This window comes from Chanodichthys erythropterus, chromosome 14, assembly GCF_024489055.1.
Source record: "Chanodichthys erythropterus isolate Z2021 chromosome 14, ASM2448905v1, whole genome shotgun sequence".
In the NCBI taxonomy this organism is placed as follows: Eukaryota; Metazoa; Chordata; class Actinopteri; order Cypriniformes; family Xenocyprididae; genus Chanodichthys; species Chanodichthys erythropterus.
In genome coordinates, this window is record NC_090234.1 from 16740455 (window position 1) to 16759464 (window position 19010).

General features: G+C 36.5%; 2 protein-coding genes across 4 annotated transcripts in view; one reads left to right on the forward strand and one right to left on the reverse strand.

Moving 5' to 3' along the window:
* Window positions 1-504: 504 nt before the first annotated feature.
* On the forward strand, window positions 505-1726 carry b3galt1b (UDP-Gal:betaGlcNAc beta 1,3-galactosyltransferase, polypeptide 1b). Its single transcript, XM_067410366.1, has one exon. The coding sequence runs from the start codon at window positions 505-507 to the stop codon at window positions 1498-1500; it is 996 nt and encodes a 331-aa protein (XP_067266467.1). The 3' UTR covers window positions 1501-1726.
* A 4957-nt stretch (window positions 1727-6683) lies between these two features.
* stk39 (serine threonine kinase 39) overlaps window positions 6684-19010 on the reverse strand; it is an 89889-nt gene continuing 77562 nt past the window's right edge. For 2 of the 3 annotated variants that reach the window (XM_067409824.1, XM_067409826.1), the window contains 3 exons: window positions 18820-18888; window positions 17852-17916; window positions 6684-8518 (listed from right to left, as the gene is read on the reverse strand). In XM_067409824.1, the coding sequence (XP_067265925.1) occupies window positions 8444-8518; window positions 17852-17916; window positions 18820-18888 (209 nt within the window). In that variant the 3' untranslated portion in view covers window positions 6684-8443. The remainder of the gene's footprint in view (window positions 8519-17851; window positions 17917-18819; window positions 18889-19010) is intronic. The other variant, XM_067409823.1, reaches the window with a different exon arrangement.

Consider the following 19010-nt stretch of genomic DNA (forward strand, 5'->3'; position numbering starts at 1 on the left):
ACAATAATAAGACATTTCTCAGACAGTAAATATGAATCTTTTAGATGAATTTCAGGAGGTCTGGTCCTGGTCATGTCTTGGTTGTAGTCAAGACCACCTTAAACTGTGTCACTTCTATAATTTACCAACAGTCTTTTCAGTAGATACAGCATTTCTCTTTTCAATTTTAATAAATATCATCTAAAATAAGGGTTAATATCAGCATATTTATGTGCAATCCATCTGTATTGGAGAACCCACTTGTTCAGTCGACCACTAGTTGAAAATAACTGTTGCTGTTTTGTTTTTCAGATTTCAGTGGAATATGCGGAAGAGTGTCAGGAAGCATTCAAAACCCTGCAACAAAATCCCACCATTTTCATACGAAGAAGAGACAGCTTTGACAGTTGTTGTCAAGCTGCATACAAATGCCGCTGCGTTCTGCATTTCTGCCTGAGGAACCATCACTAATGGCTGCGAGGCCGTTCGAGATCTACAGCTCCAAGTGCACGTAAATGCATCATAATGCCTTCAAAAGTGTCATGCCTCTACGTGTTGACGGTCGTTTGTTGGGCCAGCGCTCTGTGGTATCTAAGTATATCCAGACCCACGTCATCCTACGTGAGCCAACTGTCCGTGCCGGCTCGTAAAACCGCCAAAGCGCTCAAGAACAACGCCACCACCACTTTCAGCAACATCAGGACACGTCCGCTGAACCCGCACGCCTTCGATTTCATCATCAACGAGCCCAAGAAATGCGAAACCAACGTGCCCTTCCTCGTCATCCTCATCACGACCACGCACAAGGAGTTCGACGCCCGCCAGGCCATCCGGGAGACGTGGGGCGACGAGAGCACGTTCAGCGACCTTCGTATCATAACGCTGTTTCTTCTAGGACGCAGCACAGATGCGGTGCTCAACCAAATGGTGGAGCAAGAAAGCGAGATCTTTCACGACATCGTAGTCGAAGACTTCATCGACTCGTACCACAACCTCACTCTCAAAACGCTGATGGGAATGCGCTGGGTGGCGACATTCTGCAACCAAGCCAAGTATGTGATGAAAACGGACAGCGATATCTTTGTGAACATGGACAACTTGGTGTATAAACTCTTGAAGCCGGCTACCAAACCTCGACGGAGGTACTTCACCGGGTACGTCATCAATGGCGGACCCATACGGGACATGCGCAGCAAATGGTACATGCCCAGAGACCTTTATCCTGAGAGCAAGTACCCGCCGTTTTGCTCGGGCACGGGGTACGTGTTCTCGGCGGATGTTGCGGAGCTCATCTACAAGACTTCCCTGCACACCAGACTCTTGCATCTGGAGGACGTTTACGTCGGGGTGTGTTTGAGGAAGCTGGGCATTCACCCGTATCAGAACAGTGGCTTTAATCACTGGAAAATGGCCTACAGTCTCTGCAGGTACCGCCGAGTCATCACCGTACATCAGATCTCCCCTGAGGAGATGCATCGTATCTGGAACGACATGACCAGCAAGAAGCATCTCAAGTGTTAGGCAAAGATGCCTGAGGACATGTGTATTTGTGCCCTTCTTAATGTCCGTGATGCAAAAGATCTGACTCGGAGCCTTGGGACGTGCCAAGCACATATTGTAGTTCTTTCTTAGAAACACTAACATCCTTCTGGGGCATTTCAACAACCCGTGTTGTTCAGCAGTGGGATTAGAATCGGTTGGGGAAACGTCATGTTAATATTATAACTGGGTAGGTCTGTAAAGGTTCAACATGCTGCAGTTTCTTTTGTTTCGGATTAGTGCTGTCAAAAGTACCGACTAAAAATGTGACGATACCAGAATTTTCCTCTAGCATTTTGAGCGGATTCTTAAACACCTCTGATTGGCCATTGTGTTCATGTGCTCAACAGATATGTCTGTGATTGGCTACAATGATCAATGCTTCAAAAACATGTTGTAAATGGACATTTTTGACGCTCTTCACCGAGCCTATATGCATTTTGAAAGCAGGTGCCTGATAGTTGTCTGTTTACAACATGTTTTTGAAGCATTGATCATTGTAGCCAATCACAGACATATCTGTTGAGCGCTTGAACACAATGGCCAATCAGAGGTGTTTATCTGCTTAAAATGCTAGGGGGAAATGCTGTATCATCACATTTTTTTTAAATTTCACTACCGACTTAGTACCGAAGTCGGGATTTTGACAACACTAGTTCGGATGCACATCAAACGTGTCGGATGAATGTCCTTTATCGCTCGCTTTTCTTTGCACATAACTCTGGTTGTACAAACTAAAGTTCCATGCAACGTTGCTTCGTTTACTGTACGTGAAAGCGCCTGCATACTGTTTGTTTACATGTTCAAAAAAGACTTTTCTCGGAAAAGATAACGGCGATGTATAGTTCATTATTTATAAGAAGCATAAAAATTATTTTCTTACTCCTAGAAGTTGAAGAACACCATTGCTGACTCATGTTTGTAGTTAAACTGTAAATCTATATATCTAAAGTCATTAACGCTTGGTATCAAGTGTCATCTAGTGAGTATCTACTGTACATGGTCAACCCTGTAGAAACGTTGCTTAAGGAACGCAGTGTTAATGTGGCGTATAATGAGCACTTTGGTTGAGAAACATGAAAAAAAGTGGAAAACTTGAAAGTTTTCAAGTCCCCCCCCCCACCCTCCTAGTATTTGATTTAATTGAGGCCAAAATGTGATTCACATGTTTTATTATTTTTTTTAATTCATTTTTAAGTTGTCTGGAGTTATTGAGGGGATGTGGCATTTAACTGTGAAAACAATGATGAACATATTTGGGTACTAATGTATTATACTGTGTATTTTTTACATAAAAATATATATAACAATGTGATTTTTTATTGTGCTCTTATTGATCTTTTTTATGTTCATTTATAATCAAAGATTAGTCAAATAGGAAAATAAATTATTCTTTTTTTTCAGCAAGGACATGTTAAAATGATCAAAAGTGACAGAAAAGACATTTAGGGTGTTACAAAAGATTTCCATTTCAAGTAAATGCTGTTATTTTGAACTTTCTGTTCATAAAAGAATCCTAATGAAAAAATGTATCATGGTTTCCACATAAAATGTTAAGCAGCAAACTGTTTGATCATAAGAAATGTTTCTTGAGCAACAAATCAGTATATTAGAATGATTTCTGAAGGATCATGTGACACTGAAAACTGGAGTAATGATGCTGAAAATTCAGCTTTGATCACAAAAATAAATTGCATTTTAAAATATATTTGCATTTTAAATTGTAATATTTCACAATATTACTGTATTTATCAAATGCAAATTGATTAAAAACATCAGACACTGATGTTCAATAAATACTAATATGCTGTTTCTAATTAAAAGTTTTAAAATTGGGGTATTATTTGCAGCCCAATTTGTAAAACCTTTGCCTGCTTGGAAAGGAAGTGCCTAACATTTGATGAGAGCATGCAACTTTTGATTTTGACGTCTTGTATTTAGATGAATGTGTTCGACAGTATAAATGTGCTGTGGACTTCCAGCTAAGTGTCCAACCCACCTTCTCCATCCTTGGAGGATTTCGCCAGTCACTCGTCCTGCCAAATGCCCACAATCGTGCCACTTGGCAGACTGGTCAGGCAGCTCGAGATGTGCCAAACGGTGGTCTTGCCAAACTCTGTCAGCACCCGTGACAAATAAAGTCTTTGGCGTTGTTGTATGTGGCATAATGGAACAAGTGCTTTAAAGCAACTGATTTTCAATCAGGAATGGGTGTCTATTATGGGATGCCTTCCAGGAAGGCTGTTGTCAGGGTGGGATTAAAAGCAATCAGCATCCTTGAGTGAATATCGTGTTCAAAATGGCCCTTACCTTACCTTATATACTTTGGTGTCCCATTACTTTAAAATGGAGTTATTGACCTTTGAGTTATATAACTAATAATCATTTTATTGTGTGTATTATATATATATATATATATATATATATATATATATATATATATATATATATATATATATATAATCTCCTAGTAAGATATTTTACATAAAATATGTTTACATATAGTCCACTAGAGAAAAAAATAGCTGAATGTATTAAAATAACCTCACTCAAAAGTTTGTGAACCCTTGATTCTTAATACTGTGTGGTTACCTGGATGCAACTGTACTTAATTTTTCTTCCGGGAAACAAGTATCTTCTGTTGCTTCCAAATGGTAGTACTAAATGAAAAAAGAAAAAAAAAAAAACCTGATATTTAAACAAAATAAGAAATATTGGGACATCTTCATCCTATTCAAAAGTTTTAACCCCCGACTCTTAATGCATCGTGTTTCCTTCTGGAGCATCAGTGAATGTTTGAACCTTTTTTAATAGTTGAGTTTGAGTCCCTCAGTTGTCCTCAGTGTGAAAAGATGAATCTCAAAATCACAGTCACTGCTGGAAAGGGTTCAAATATGCAAAAGATGCTGGAAAATCAAAGAATCTGCAGGAGCTGGAGGATTTTTCTGAAGAACAGAGCTCAGTTTAACTGCTCAGGACAAACAAGAGACTCATGAACAACCATCACAAAACACAAAAACAGTCGTGGATCATCAGGAAACCACACACAGTATTGAGAATCAATGCTTCACATACTTTTGAGCAGGGTTATTTTAATAAATTCAGCTATTTATTTTTCTTGTGGATTATATCTAAACATCTTTTATGTAAAATATCTTACTCAGGACAGTACTAAATAAAAAATAACATGCATTTAGTATGATCTCTTATTTTGTTACATTTTTTCACATTTTCACAGATTCTGCAAGTGGTTCACATACTTTTTCATGCAACTGTATATATATATGTATAATTTTTTTTTTAACTAATTTCTTATGAAAGTTGTATACTTACCAAGAGACATCATTTGGACTCCTACAGCATGATGGATAACAAGTAAATCTCACTCCATTTTCTCATTAATTTTACTCAAGAATTTTGTCAAATTGCATTTGCCATTTCCTTTCAAGGAAAAAATTTTTTTTGAAAAAGAAAAAAATGCTTTAAATGCTTTGGCTCTTTCCATGTATGTGGCAAATGCATTTTAATGTCATAAACAGTGCTGCAATACTCTGGTTGCTTAAAATCACCTTTTTTAAAGCTATTGCAAAGAAAAATGCTGTTACAGTTTTTCTCCATTGGTTTGGCTCATTTCTTGAAACAGAAATTACATTCTCAAAACTACATGGACAAATCACCAAACCACTTGGCAATTGTTCACAACAGAATTGAATTTCTCATTCATTTGATCAAATTGCAAATGTCTAAGTACATGTCTCAGTACATCTTTGCAAATGATTAAGTACAGGTAGCCTACATTTAGCACAATTTCCAAGTGAATAGATCTTGTTGATCTAAACTGATTGTTGTTTCTCAGTCTAATGGTCGTTCGCACTGTAGGCTGCATGTCATTTTCATTGTTTTTTGTTTGTGTGTTTATATTACAGTATATTATGCTGTATACATTTTCTTTTTACTCTGATGTATGGAAGTTACTTTATGTGTGTGAATGATAATGGTTACAATTTCCTTGGCAGTATGAGTGCAATGTGTGATGTCAAACCTTGGAGGCTCTTACCCTAAAATCCTATTTCATTTTTTCAGTTTTATACACAGTGCATGTCACAACCATCCCCTACAATGATCTCCTGTAATGTCCTCAGACACAGCGTCCATTGCATGGAGCAGGGACCTCTGATCTTGAGCCCGATGCTCATACACTCTCCACCTGCAAGAAGAGAAAAAAATCCTCAATAGGATTGAGGAAAGGAGAGTAAGGTGGTAGGAACACCATGACCATCCTTGGATGAGTAGTAAACCAGGTCCTGATGAGCAGGTCACGGTGGAAATTCACATTGTCCCATACAATGACCCATTACAGTTTTAATGTATTATGCTGGCTAGACAAAAACAGTACAGTAACCATTGTCAATGAAGGACTGGGCTAAGACTGAAAGGTGGGCATGAGGGATATTTCAATGGTCCTCTGCCATAGTGACAAAACATCTAAACATTTTGACTTGCAGTGCTTACAAAATGCCAAAGGGACAAAGCATTTTGGGGGCACTGATTGTTTAAATGAGAAGGAAATTTCGTTTTGACACATGAGTGAACTGTTTTGGGAGAGGTATGAGCTTCTGCAGGTGAACCATGGTGTTGTGCCGAACCATCCACATAATTTTGACAAAAGCACCAAGTGTGTTGAGAATGTCCAGTCTGTTTCAAGAAATGAGCCAAAGCAATTGAGAGGGATCTTTGCCATTTCTGTGGCACTGACTATTTATTTGGTAAAGGAATTTAGTTTTTAAACATGAGTGAACAGTTTTGGGAGAGATATGAGCTTTTGCAAGTGAGCTATAGTGTTGTGCTAAGACTGTTTTGCCAAATGATCTTAAGAGTTTTGAGAATGTAATTTCTGTTTCAAAAAATGAGCCAAACCAATGGAGAAAAACTGTAAAATCCAGTTAAATTATATTTCTGAATGTTTTTAAATAAATAATAGAATGTGGCATAGTGTAGATTGTGAAATGCAATAATTTGACTTAGTAAAAAATAAATAAATAAAATAAATACAATGTAACAATGTAATTTACCACAAACAATAATTTGACTATATATATATATATTACCAGTTAAATGTTATTTCTGTTATTACAAAATAAACACAAATAATTAGTCCTTTTCATGTATAATGTGGACCAATATTAAACAGATTAAAGTACTAAAATCATCACATCATTACAATTTTTGCTTAATTTCACATCTCCAGCACTATCATTTCAGATTTTTGATAAATTACCCCGCCCTAACTATCTGAAGTACTCACATAAATGCTCCACATCTCACATAAATCTGATGGTTTTTACCATTTCAAGAGGAGACGATTAGATACTAAAACACTGTAATGAAATCTCTTTCTGGGGGTTTGCCGGTGGTAAATTATAGCAATTACAGTTTAAAAAAAAACACAGAGGCAGGCAAAAGATAATATCATAATCACATTATACGGTTAGGATTATTTTCCTTCCAAAACACAGCCATGCTCTGATTTAATAGTAGCAATTCTTTTTTTATTTGTTGTACCTTCGCAGAAAGTTTATATTCTTTGCTGATTACAGAAAGGGAACATGGGCTGAATAGTAAGGGAGGGTAGGGTACACGCATGGTATATAGAAAACACAAATCAACTTCATAATAATAATAATAATAAAGTATTTAGTTAACATTATTTACATTTGGGCTGAGAACAAAATAATTTAATTCAAGCTACTCGTTTTGGACACACAGATGGCTTTTCTGTCATTCAGTAGTAGACATTTGGTTTCCTTTACAAAATACTTCACGTTTGCTGATAGACAGATGCATTCTGGGTTCAAAAACAACATTCTAGTGCTGTAAAATGGCGCATAACCATCGATGGTCTTATTATAAATACAATACATCAGGATTTAGGTGTGCGTAGTGGTAGCGATGGCCTTGTTTTAACAGGTTAAATCTGGATAGTTGCGTCGAGTCAAAGCGCCGAAGGTGAAATCAAAGTGCATCAGCAGTTAACTTGAAAGCGAGCCACTGACCAGTGAAAATACTAATCGACGAATCAGCGTCCTTCCCGTTCAGTGTCAGTAGAACAGCTTCAAGCTTTTTATCTCATCTCTTAGGCACAGATTAAAAAAAAAAAACAAGGCACCTCTAGCTTTGAAGCATCAACACTGTCCTGAAAAAATAAAGCAGTACGTTTGCACATGGCAGCATTCGGTTCAGTCCTCTGGAAAGAAAAAATGAAATATTCCCTTATTTTTCATTGGACATCAGAAGGTCTCTATGTACAGTACAGTTAAAATGTGTTAAAATAAGATTCAGAATGAAAATGTGCTTTTTACATTCAGAGGGAGACGTCTCCACTTCAGTTTTGTGGTCTACAGAGAAGCTACTCTTCCACATACATACAAGAGGACTTGAAATAAAAGGCATTTTTTTCATTCATTATAATAATAATAATAATAATGCGGTAAAAGCTTTGTTGAAAGCAGAGGTAACGCAATCTTAATCGTAATAATAACTGGAGAAAAAAAAAAAAAAAACATTTCTTTTTTGTTTTACTAGCTATTGCCTCCTGAGATGATGGGCTCCTGCTTTGAATTTTAGGTAATGGGTGCTGGAATGTTTTGGTGAAAGGCAAATACAGCTTCTGGGAAAGAGGATGTGCGTGTGTGTGTGTGTGTGTGTGTGTGTTTGAATAAGAGCGCTGCGTTTGATTGAACAGGTGCAAACATTCTGGAGGGCGAGGGCAGGTGAATCGGGAGGAGAAGGAAAACCTGAATGGGATTGGGGGGGTGGGAGTTTGCAGCAGAGGTCTTCAGTGTGGTCGTGAACCCCCTCCCGCCGTCTCCTGCAGCGTTCGGTCTCTTCCGACAGAAACTCCCTCTGCTGTGGTAATGAGATGCTATCAGGTGACGCTCAACTGGGCAAAGCCAATCAACTTCACCTCATCTGGGATCTCTGTGCTGTCACAACCAGACGCCTGGACACACACACACACACACACACACATGAATGCATGTTAATGCAGCTGAAGCTAATCACAACCTTTGTAATTTCTGAAGCATTATTTTAAGGAATGTTCTGGGTTCATCGTGTTAAGCTTTTGTCTGCATTGATGGCATAATGAAGATTTCCACAGACAATAATTTGACTCGTATTTAATAATATAAAATAAGGTAATAATGTAATAAATATATCATTGCATAATGTATATTACCACAGAAAATAAATTGACTCTTATAAAATAAAATATATATATAAAAAAAAAAAAAAAAAAATTATATATATATATATATATATATATATATATATATATATATATATATATATATATATATATATATATATATATATATATATATATATATATATATATATATATATATATATATAATTTAATAAAAAGATATACACACTAAAAATTGCTGGATTTTAATAGGCAAATATTTAGTCTATGGATGGATCATTATTACAGTGATTATTATTTTTCTAGCATGTTAAATGTTATATGTTTCTTCTAACCCTAAATGATGGAGTGTGTATTTTTTCATTTCTTAAACAACCATGTATTAAGATGTATCATAGCCATATTCCAGGGTGACAATGTCAAGATTCATCAGGCACAAATTGTGAAAGAATTGTTGGGAGGGAGCATGAAGAATCAATCTTTGGGATGTGCCGGATGTAGCATGTTATTATGGTCCCAAACATATAACATGCTAGAAACATAATAATCACTGTAATAATGATCCATCCATAGACTCTTAAGTATTTGCTTATTATATAATTTAATAAATCTATATAAGGTGGCATAGTGTAGATTACATTAGAGAAAATAAATATTTAGAGAAAATAAATTGACACTTAGTAAAAATAAATAAATAAATAAAATGAAATAAAAATATATAATAATATAATAAATAAAAAAAAAATGTGTCAATGTAGATTACCAATATAACAGACAATAATTTGACAATTAGTAAAAAAAAAAATGTAATTAAAAAAATATAAAATAATAAAATAAATATAATGTGGCATAATGTAGACAACCACAGACAATAATTTGACTATAAATAACGGTGTGTATATTTTTATATATATATATATATATATATATATATATATATATATATATATATATATATATATATATATATATAATTTATTTATTTATTTATATACACACACACAATAAATGTGTCGCATAATGTAGAGTGCCACATGCAATAATTTAGCTATTAGTAAAAAATAATGATAAATTATATATATATATAAAAAATACTATTTTTATAAGTAAAAATAATAAAATATATAATATTATAATAAATATAATGTGGAGTAATGTAGAGTGCAACAAGAAAATAATTTTACTATTAGATAGAATAATGTAACTGTAATAACATAGTAGATTAAAGAATATAAAAAAAATATGCATACTGACATGAGACTAGCTCTCTCTACTGTCCGTCTAGTAGATAATTCATTATAATACTCATTTATATTAATAAAATGTATTTAAATTTGTTAATATTCATTTATAACATTTGACTATAATTAATAATAATCAAGCGTACTGAAAATAGATATAAACATTATTTTATGTAATTGTTGTGTTCTATGCAGTTTTACACCTAATAAAGCATTCATTATCAACATGCTAATGGATAACTCTATCAAATCAGTTATATATGAGGTTCCATTTAAGTTAGGATGCCACCTTGGAAGACAGCTGCCTTTGTAGGGAGTAGACAGCAAGGCATCTCACTAGGTTTTGCAATGTATCCATCAACTGTAATGCTAGTAAACTAGGAAACTTTTGCACAATCTGAGGAAGGATGCCAGAAAGAGACTTTTTACATGGTGCAAACTCAACGGGACTTGCATCAGCAACACATCTACTTAGAAAAGTAGTCTCACCTCAGAAAGCACTGTTTAGACAACTTACAGCTCATAATAAATGGGTTTTAATAATTAATGCAGGTGATTTAACAACAACAGCAGCTTCACATTTGTGCTTTTAAACCCTTGAGAGCATTGGCCCACATTTACATACTTACTTAAATAAATAAATAACTTACCCATACTTGGTCATTATGAAACAAATGATGTCAATAGAGTTTAAATTGCATTGAATCTGGATCATTCCCCTGCCTAATGGTTACTATTTGAATACTTTTTGAGTTAATTTCCAACAACTAATATCTAAGAGGCTTCAAAATGGAGGTTAGGGGTTGAAAGGCCAAAAAAACAGATGAGGAAAGTAATGAAATTGTGGTCTTCTGACAAGTGTCTAATCACGGAGCGGTGCTGGGCAGAGAGCAGACCATCTTATCGCAGGTAACACGCAGCCGGAGTGTCTGGAGGAAATCGATCGCTCGCTCTCTGCTGTCCGTTTTCTCTCTTAGGAGACACAGAAACTATCAGCCGCTCAGGGTCAGACGACCGATCTCAGAGAGGTGTGTGTGTGTGTGTGTGTGTATTTATGCGTGTTAGTGTGCGTCTGCTCTCTCTAAAAAACACTGCGGTGAAATATGGCCCGAGTTCACGCTCCTGCTAAATAAGAGGCACTATGACCCGTAGAGAGGTCTGCCCATAAAACTCCTCGCTGACGTAACTCATCGTAACATTTCTCCTGGGTGAAGCATTATGAATTACTCAGTGAAGAAGGAAGTGCTTCTTATTATCGCTCTGTGTGTGTTTGTGTTTGAGTGCTTACGCATGCGGAAAACACTGATGGACACATAATGCTGACACTGATATATTAAAGGTGATGTGTGGAAATATTTATAAGCTTAAAGTGGTCATGAATTGAGAAAATAAATTTTCCTTGATCTTTTGACGTATGAGAGGTCATTGTACCATAAATATCCTATACTATATTGGTAAATAAATATAATATCCTGTAAGTTTCAGAACTCAATACTTCATCATTAGTCCCAAAAAAGGCTTTTATTAAAACCAAGGTCCTAAAACGACTTGTTTTGGATTTTGTCTCAGAGGTAGTGATGGGCACTGCTTCATGAAGCTTTACGAATCTTTTGTTTCGAATCAGTGGTTCAGAGTGCATATCAAACTGCCAAAGTCACGCCCCCCAGTGGTGAACCATTGAAATTTCCAAACACTTATGATGTGACGAAGCATCCGAACCACTGATACGAAACAAAAGATTCGTAAATCTTCGAAGCTTCATGAAGCAGTGTTTTGAAGTCGTCCATCACTAGATATTGTTGAATAAAGTCGCTTTTTTTTTCTTTTTTTTTTGTGCACAAAAATTATTCTCGTTGCTTCACAACATTAAGGTTGAACCAATATAGTCACATGAACTGTTTTAAATATGTCTTTAGTAGCTTTATGGGCATTGAAAGTGTTAATTATCTTGCTGGCAATGGAGGACTCACTGAGCCAACAGATTTTATCAAAAATATCTTAATTTGTGTTCAGAAGATGAATGAAGGTCTTACAGGTGTGGTACGACATGAGGGTGAGTAATTAATGACAGAATTTTTGGGTGAATTAACTCTTTAATAAAGCATGGATGAATTTTAATTTTAAAATAGTTCCAGATCATGTCAGTAAGACACTGTTCGCTTCATTTTAATGCAGATTCGTTTTTAAACAGGATCCTAGGCTTTTCAGAGAGACTGAAAATAAGATGATGCAGTGCCGACAGTAATGTTGCAACACACAAGTGTGAGTAACAGTGTTTTTACCATGTGCCACTATTGCTTTGTCTGTTACAGATTGTTTGATGTGTACTCACTTTACTTTCACTTTACTGAAAATTATGAACAATTATAAGAACAAATGATGATCATACATTTACACAAAACACCGTAAGTTATCCTGTCAACTATAACTGTAGTAACTCCAAGTGCTTAAACTTTATTTGCCACAACCAATACTTAAAGGATTAGTTCACTTCAGAATAATTTTTTTCTGATAATTTATTCACCTCCATGTCATCCAAGATGTTCATTTCTTTCTTTCTTCAGTAGAAAATAAGGTTTTTGATGAAAACATTCCAGGATTTTTCTCCATATAGTGGACTTAAAAGTGCAGCTTCAAAGAGCTCTACATGATCCCAGACGAGGAATAAGAGTCTTATCTAGAGAAACAATCAATCATTTTCTAAAAAAAATAAAACTGTATATACTTTTTAACCACAAATGCACGGTCTACAAAGTGAGCAATAACTAAATCAAACACCCTTTACAAACAAATGTAAAACAACTATGTTGGACACTTGAAGTTGGAGGAGAAAACGAGATGGTTTTCGCCCTACCGCGGTACTTCCACCTACGTCACACGTGACCTTTCCAACGTGATTTCGTAATGCCTTGTGCATCGCAGAGCAGTGCAAGATGAGCATTTGTAGTTAAAAAGCATATAAATTTCTTTTAGAAATTGACCGATGGTTTCTCTAGATAAGACTCTTATTCCTCATCTGGGATAATGTAGAGCTCTTTGAAGCTGCACTGAAACTGACATTTGGACCTTCAACCCGTTGAACCCCAGTGAAGTCCACTATATGGAGAAACATCCTGAAATGTTTTCCTCAAACACCTTAAATTCTTTTCGACTGAAGAATGCATGTGCGTTCACGTTTTTGTAGTTTACACAGAGACGACAACGGTCTTGTTTTCAAAAACCTGCACTTTGAAAACCGTTTTCAAAAGTTTGTGTTTTCAGGCCCCCTAACCCCACTGTCATGTAAATGAACGGCCAAAAACACATTAAGGGCTCTATTTTAATGATCTAAAGGCAAAGTGTAAAGCGCACGGCGCAGGTGCACTCAGGGCGTGTCCAAATCCACTTTTGCTATTTTAACGACGGAAAACGGTCCGTGCGCCGGGGCGCATTTTTGAAATGGGTTGTCCCTATTCTCTTAATGAGTAATGGGCGTAACGTTCAATAAACCAATCAGAGTGTCATCTCCCATTCCCTTTAAGAGCGAGATGCAGTCGCGCCATGGCGGATTGCTATTTACATGGCGGAATTTGTTGGCGGAAAAGCTGAACGCTTTTCAAGCGAAGAAACCGATCTGCTCGTGCGCGAAGTTAAAGCGGGCTTGCAAATGCAGGCTTTCAAAATAGCTCAGCGCGATGAGTCGGTTAATATATATGTGTGTGTATTGGCACGATTGTTCAATTAATTAGCCAATTTCGTTCATCGTTATAAGTAGCAATAGGCTGAATTGAAAATAGGTATCCTAATTCTAATACACACAATGACTATTCATCATTACATTTTTATATTTATGTAGCCTACACAATAATATTCTTTTACACTGTAATCCTTTTGTTTTTAATATTTGGCATGTTTGTGTGATGCGCATCCCTGTGTGTAATAAGCAAAGTCAACGCGCACTGTGGACGCGCCCAGAGGCGCAGTTTCTACCAACGCGCTCTAACAAAAAAATATTGCGCCATTGATTTTAGACTTTAGACCAGGTTTGAGTTGGTCTATGGCGCAGTCTATTTTCAGCTCCTTAAAATAGCAATGCATCTGAACACACCTCTTTTTTAGACCAGCACGCCCATGGGCACACTAACTGGCGCAAATGCATTTACTAATTTAAGGACGTGGCGCTGAACGGGAAAACGCGAACGGCGCCGGACGCAAACTAGCAAACACACTTGCGCTGCCCTTGCGTCGCATTGCGCCGGGTGTATTATAGGGCCCATAATGTTTTCCATTTTTTAGTTGAAAACAGTGTTGTGTAAACAGCCCCTTAGAATCAGACTCTGGCTCATACATGTATGGCTGAATTTCACCAGTTGCCATTTTTCAGCATCATAAGTTTTTAAAAAAGTTCCACACGTGTAGCGGGGATGTTGAAAATGTTCAAAACTGTTACCCAATCATACCAGTAGCCATTTACTTTCAAGTCTTGAATGCGACATGCCCATCAAAACAGAGGGCAAAAAACAGAATAGAAAATAGCCTATTACTTCTAAATTAAGATGTTTTTTGATGTAAAAATCTTGATATAAGTGGCCTTCAAAGAACATTATAAAATTTCTTAAAAATGCAGTTCAATTTGCAGAACTAACTATTTGTAGGCTGACATTAATGATTGTTCATTAAAGGGTTAATACAGGGCCAAATGCATTCACTTTTGATTCACTCATTATTAAACAGTCAGTGACTGTCTTAAATCCAGATCGCAACTTTTATTTGCATGATGCCGTGTCACTTTTGCACACCCTTGTGTTGCAACATCCCCATTGAAATCAATGTATTTTCAGCATTCTTACTGCAGCTCTAACATGTACATGCAGAAGCCACAGAGCCTGCATGTGTGCGCACAGCAACCACAAACATAACTCTTATTCACGGTTCAATATCCAAGCAGCATAATTGTCTGAGTTCCACACAGTGTAGTCAGGGGTGACATTAGTAAATGAGATCGGAGGACCAGGCTGCCTGAGATATTCCCCACACACGCTGCGCCGTCTACAATCCTGTTACACGTGCAGATTTCTCTGCTTTAATGTGGAGTTGTTTTCTAATCATGATGTGTTCTCTCCTGGGAAGCTCAAGCTCAAATTAAACAATAAAACTCCACACATCCTAATGTGATTTTCTAAACACACCAGGTGCGACTGAGAAATGCATTCTGGGAGGTTTGTTGCAGGTCGGAGGGTGAAGTTAAGGGTAAGAGCTGGCAGATGCTGTAGAGATAGCACTCGGCAAAAGGCAGCAGCAGAATGAGCCGCATGCTAACGCGCAGATGTTGTTTACCGCCAACTCACGACTCCATCTAAAGGAGTGATTAAATACAGCCTTCGCCGCCATATTGTCCAGTCCACCGGGACCTGCTCTTAGCATTTCCAGCGGTTAAATTCTGTCATTATTTACTCACCATCAGCTCTTTTTCATACAATGACAGCAATCTTACAAATCTTGTTTGCACTTGCATTCAATTGAACCTTACAAAATTCAAATACAATTCACATTTCTGCACCTTGTGGAGCCTGGCAGTCACTTGAGTTGTCAATATCATGCTAAATAAACTAAAAAAAAAAAAAAAAAATTCAAGTTTTAAAATAATAAAGTATTTTTTAATTATTTTTGAGTTGTTTCATTTTATCATTTCATTATATATATATATATATATATATATATATATATATATATATATATATATATATATATATATATATATATATATATATATATATATATATATATATATATATATATATATATATATATATGACATTACATTATACATATATAACATTATGACCACCTGCCTAATATTGTGTTGATGCCAAAAACAGCCCTAATCCGTCATGGACTCCACTAGACCCCTGAAGGTGTGCTGTGGTATCTGACACCAAGATGTTCAGACTTGTTTGTTCAGCACATCCCACAGATGCTCAGTTGGATTGAGATCTGGGGAATTTGAAGGCCAAGTCAATCCCTCAAACTCGCTATTGTGCTCCTGAACCATTTTTGCTTTCTGGAGGGAGCATTATCCTGCTGAAAGAGGCCACAGCTACCAGGAAAAACCGTTTCCATGAAAGGATGTACATGGTCTGCAACAATGCCATCCACATGATGTAAAAGAAAATTATTCATCAGACCAGGCCACCTTCTTCCATTGCTTTGTGGTCCAGTTCTGATACTCACATGTCCACTGTTGGCTCTTTTGGCAGTGGACAGGGATCAGCATGGGCATCCTAACTGATCTGCAGCTATACAGCTCCATACGCAACAAACTGCGATGCACTGTGTATTCTGACACCTTTCTATCAGAACCAGCATTAACTTCTTGAGCAATTTGAGTTACATTAGCTCGTCTGTTGGATCGGGCCACACGGGCCATCCTTCGCTCTCCACGTGCATCAATGAATCTTGGCCGCCCATGACCCTGTCGCTGGTTCATCACTGTTCCTTCCTTGGAGCACTTTTGATAGATACTGACCACTGCAGACCGGGAACACCCCACAAGAGCTGCAGTTTTGGAGATGCTCTGACCCAGTCATCTAGCCATCACAATTTGACCCTTGTCAAACTCACTCAAATCCTTACGCTCGCCCATTTTTCCTGCTTCTAACACATTAACTTTGGGGACAAAATGTTCACTTGCTGCCTAATATATCCCACTAACAGGTGCCGTGATGAAGAGATAATCAGTGTAATTCACTTCACCTGTCAGTGCTCATAATGTTATGCCTGCTCGGTGTAATATGTAATATGTGTACTTTGTATATATATATATATATATATATATATATATATATATATATATATATATATATATATATATAACATTCAATTTGTTTAAATATTGTGATATACATATAAATATTTGCTCAATGTTCCATAGAAAAAAAGAAGTCATTTTTGGAATGACATAAGGGCAAGTAAATATTGACAAAAACTCTATCTTTGGATGAACTATATCTTTAATACCACCATGGAGAACCTCACATTACATGAAACCCATCTATTCAGATACGATCCCACCAGAACATTCATGTGAATTGTGCCAAACGGCATTGTATCCAATATAACGGGATCCACTTAAAAGTGTATTAAAGCGCCGTCTATCACCACTATCTGTCTCTAATCCTCCACAGAGACTGAAATATAAAAGGCCTGGGGAAATATGAACAGATACTCCTACAGGATCCTGCCGCTGGGGCCGGGGCCTAATGCTCTCACTTTTTCATCTGTATGTGTTTAACAGGAACACTCAGTGACATTTTAATTTGGGTATTCATGTATCTGCCAGAATATCCCAGTTCTGCCATTTTTTTTAGCGCATTAAAAGGCATCATTAAACACTCTCCTAATATTCTCTCAGATTTGTCATGTGCTCAGAGTAATCAATAAGGAATTATGCAATGAAAATTCATTACGCTGTCAAAGGCGTGATTTCAGCAAATAATAAATGAATGGCTGTGTGTGACCTGAGGGATGCATGCTGTTATATACTCAATGCACAATGAATTTGCAGAAAGTAAATAAACCGCTTCATACAAAAACAAGCTGCATTCTCTTCATGACAAAGTCAAGGACTTTCAGTGCCTTTTCCAATTATACTACAGAGACTCCACCTACAAAGAACCATTTCTAGCCAATTAAATGTCTGAGCATAACTAAATATATATATATATATATATATATATATATATATATATAAATATATATATATATATATATATATATATATATATATATATATATATATATATATATATATATATATATTTCTTTTCCAGGCCTGATATTCCCAGGTTTTCCAGGAACACTGGAATCCTGCAAGATTCTCTGTGACATTTAGCATCTGAATACTCACCAACTTAAAGGTCAATACTTTATAGGTAATCGGGTCTTCTACAATCTTCTGAAGGTTAGCAGCCACTGGGAAAACACATGTAGAAAGAGATACTGACATTAGGACTGAGCAATATGGATAAACATAAGGTATCTCAATGTCTCAGTATTCATGTACTTGCTCTGTAATGGCTTGAAGCAGGGGTCTCGAACTCAAATTACCCTGAGGGCCACTAGCCAAATTGTGTGTAACCGTGAATTTGAACTATATATATTAATTGGTGCAGTTATAGCGTTACTGATGCATGGACAGAGACTCATCTTACCCTTATACCTAGCATATTGCTCTGCATGTTTAGAGGACTAATGACCCCTGAGATTGTTTCCTTTTGCAATTTTCTCCTTGCAGATGAAGCCAGTATCAGACCCATTTAAAGACCAGAAACATCAGAAACACCACTCTGATGTAATGGTCAGAAGATATTTAAATATTTAAAGTGCAACTTCACTGATTTTCAAACCGCTTTGTATTGTTACAATGTTGGTAGTACAGTGTATATAAATAAACAATGTTCAATTTAAGCACTAAAATGCACAGTGATCAATTCATAAACATGGTTTTTGTAAATAAAATCTTGGCATTTCAGGCATTCAGGCGACAGAGTTGCTGCCCTAAGATTATAACTGATATTAAAGATGAAATGGACAGTGTATTATGACCTGTTCACACCAAGGACGATAACTATAATGATAAAGATGTAGTTCCAGAAATCGTTCTAAATTTAGAAGAATAGCAGAGTTCACACCACAGCTATAACAATAACCGCAAAGAGAAACAATATTGTTGGAATCCATTTCAGAATAATATTTTTTTTTTTTCCCAGCTGATGAATGATAAAAAAACAATGACAGCCAATCAGAATCTAACCTGCTTTGAAGAGCTCAATTATATAAAGTGGCAAATGACAAAACTGAGTTTACTCAACTTACCCACTACAACATCATGACCATTGACCAGACCAGCAGAGAAGAGCTCCTGAGAAACTCCATCAGCAGTGTCTGAGAAGAGAAACAAACACACACACACACACACACACACACACACACACACACACACACACACACACACACACACACACACACACACACACACACACACAGAGAGATGCACAGCATGATCT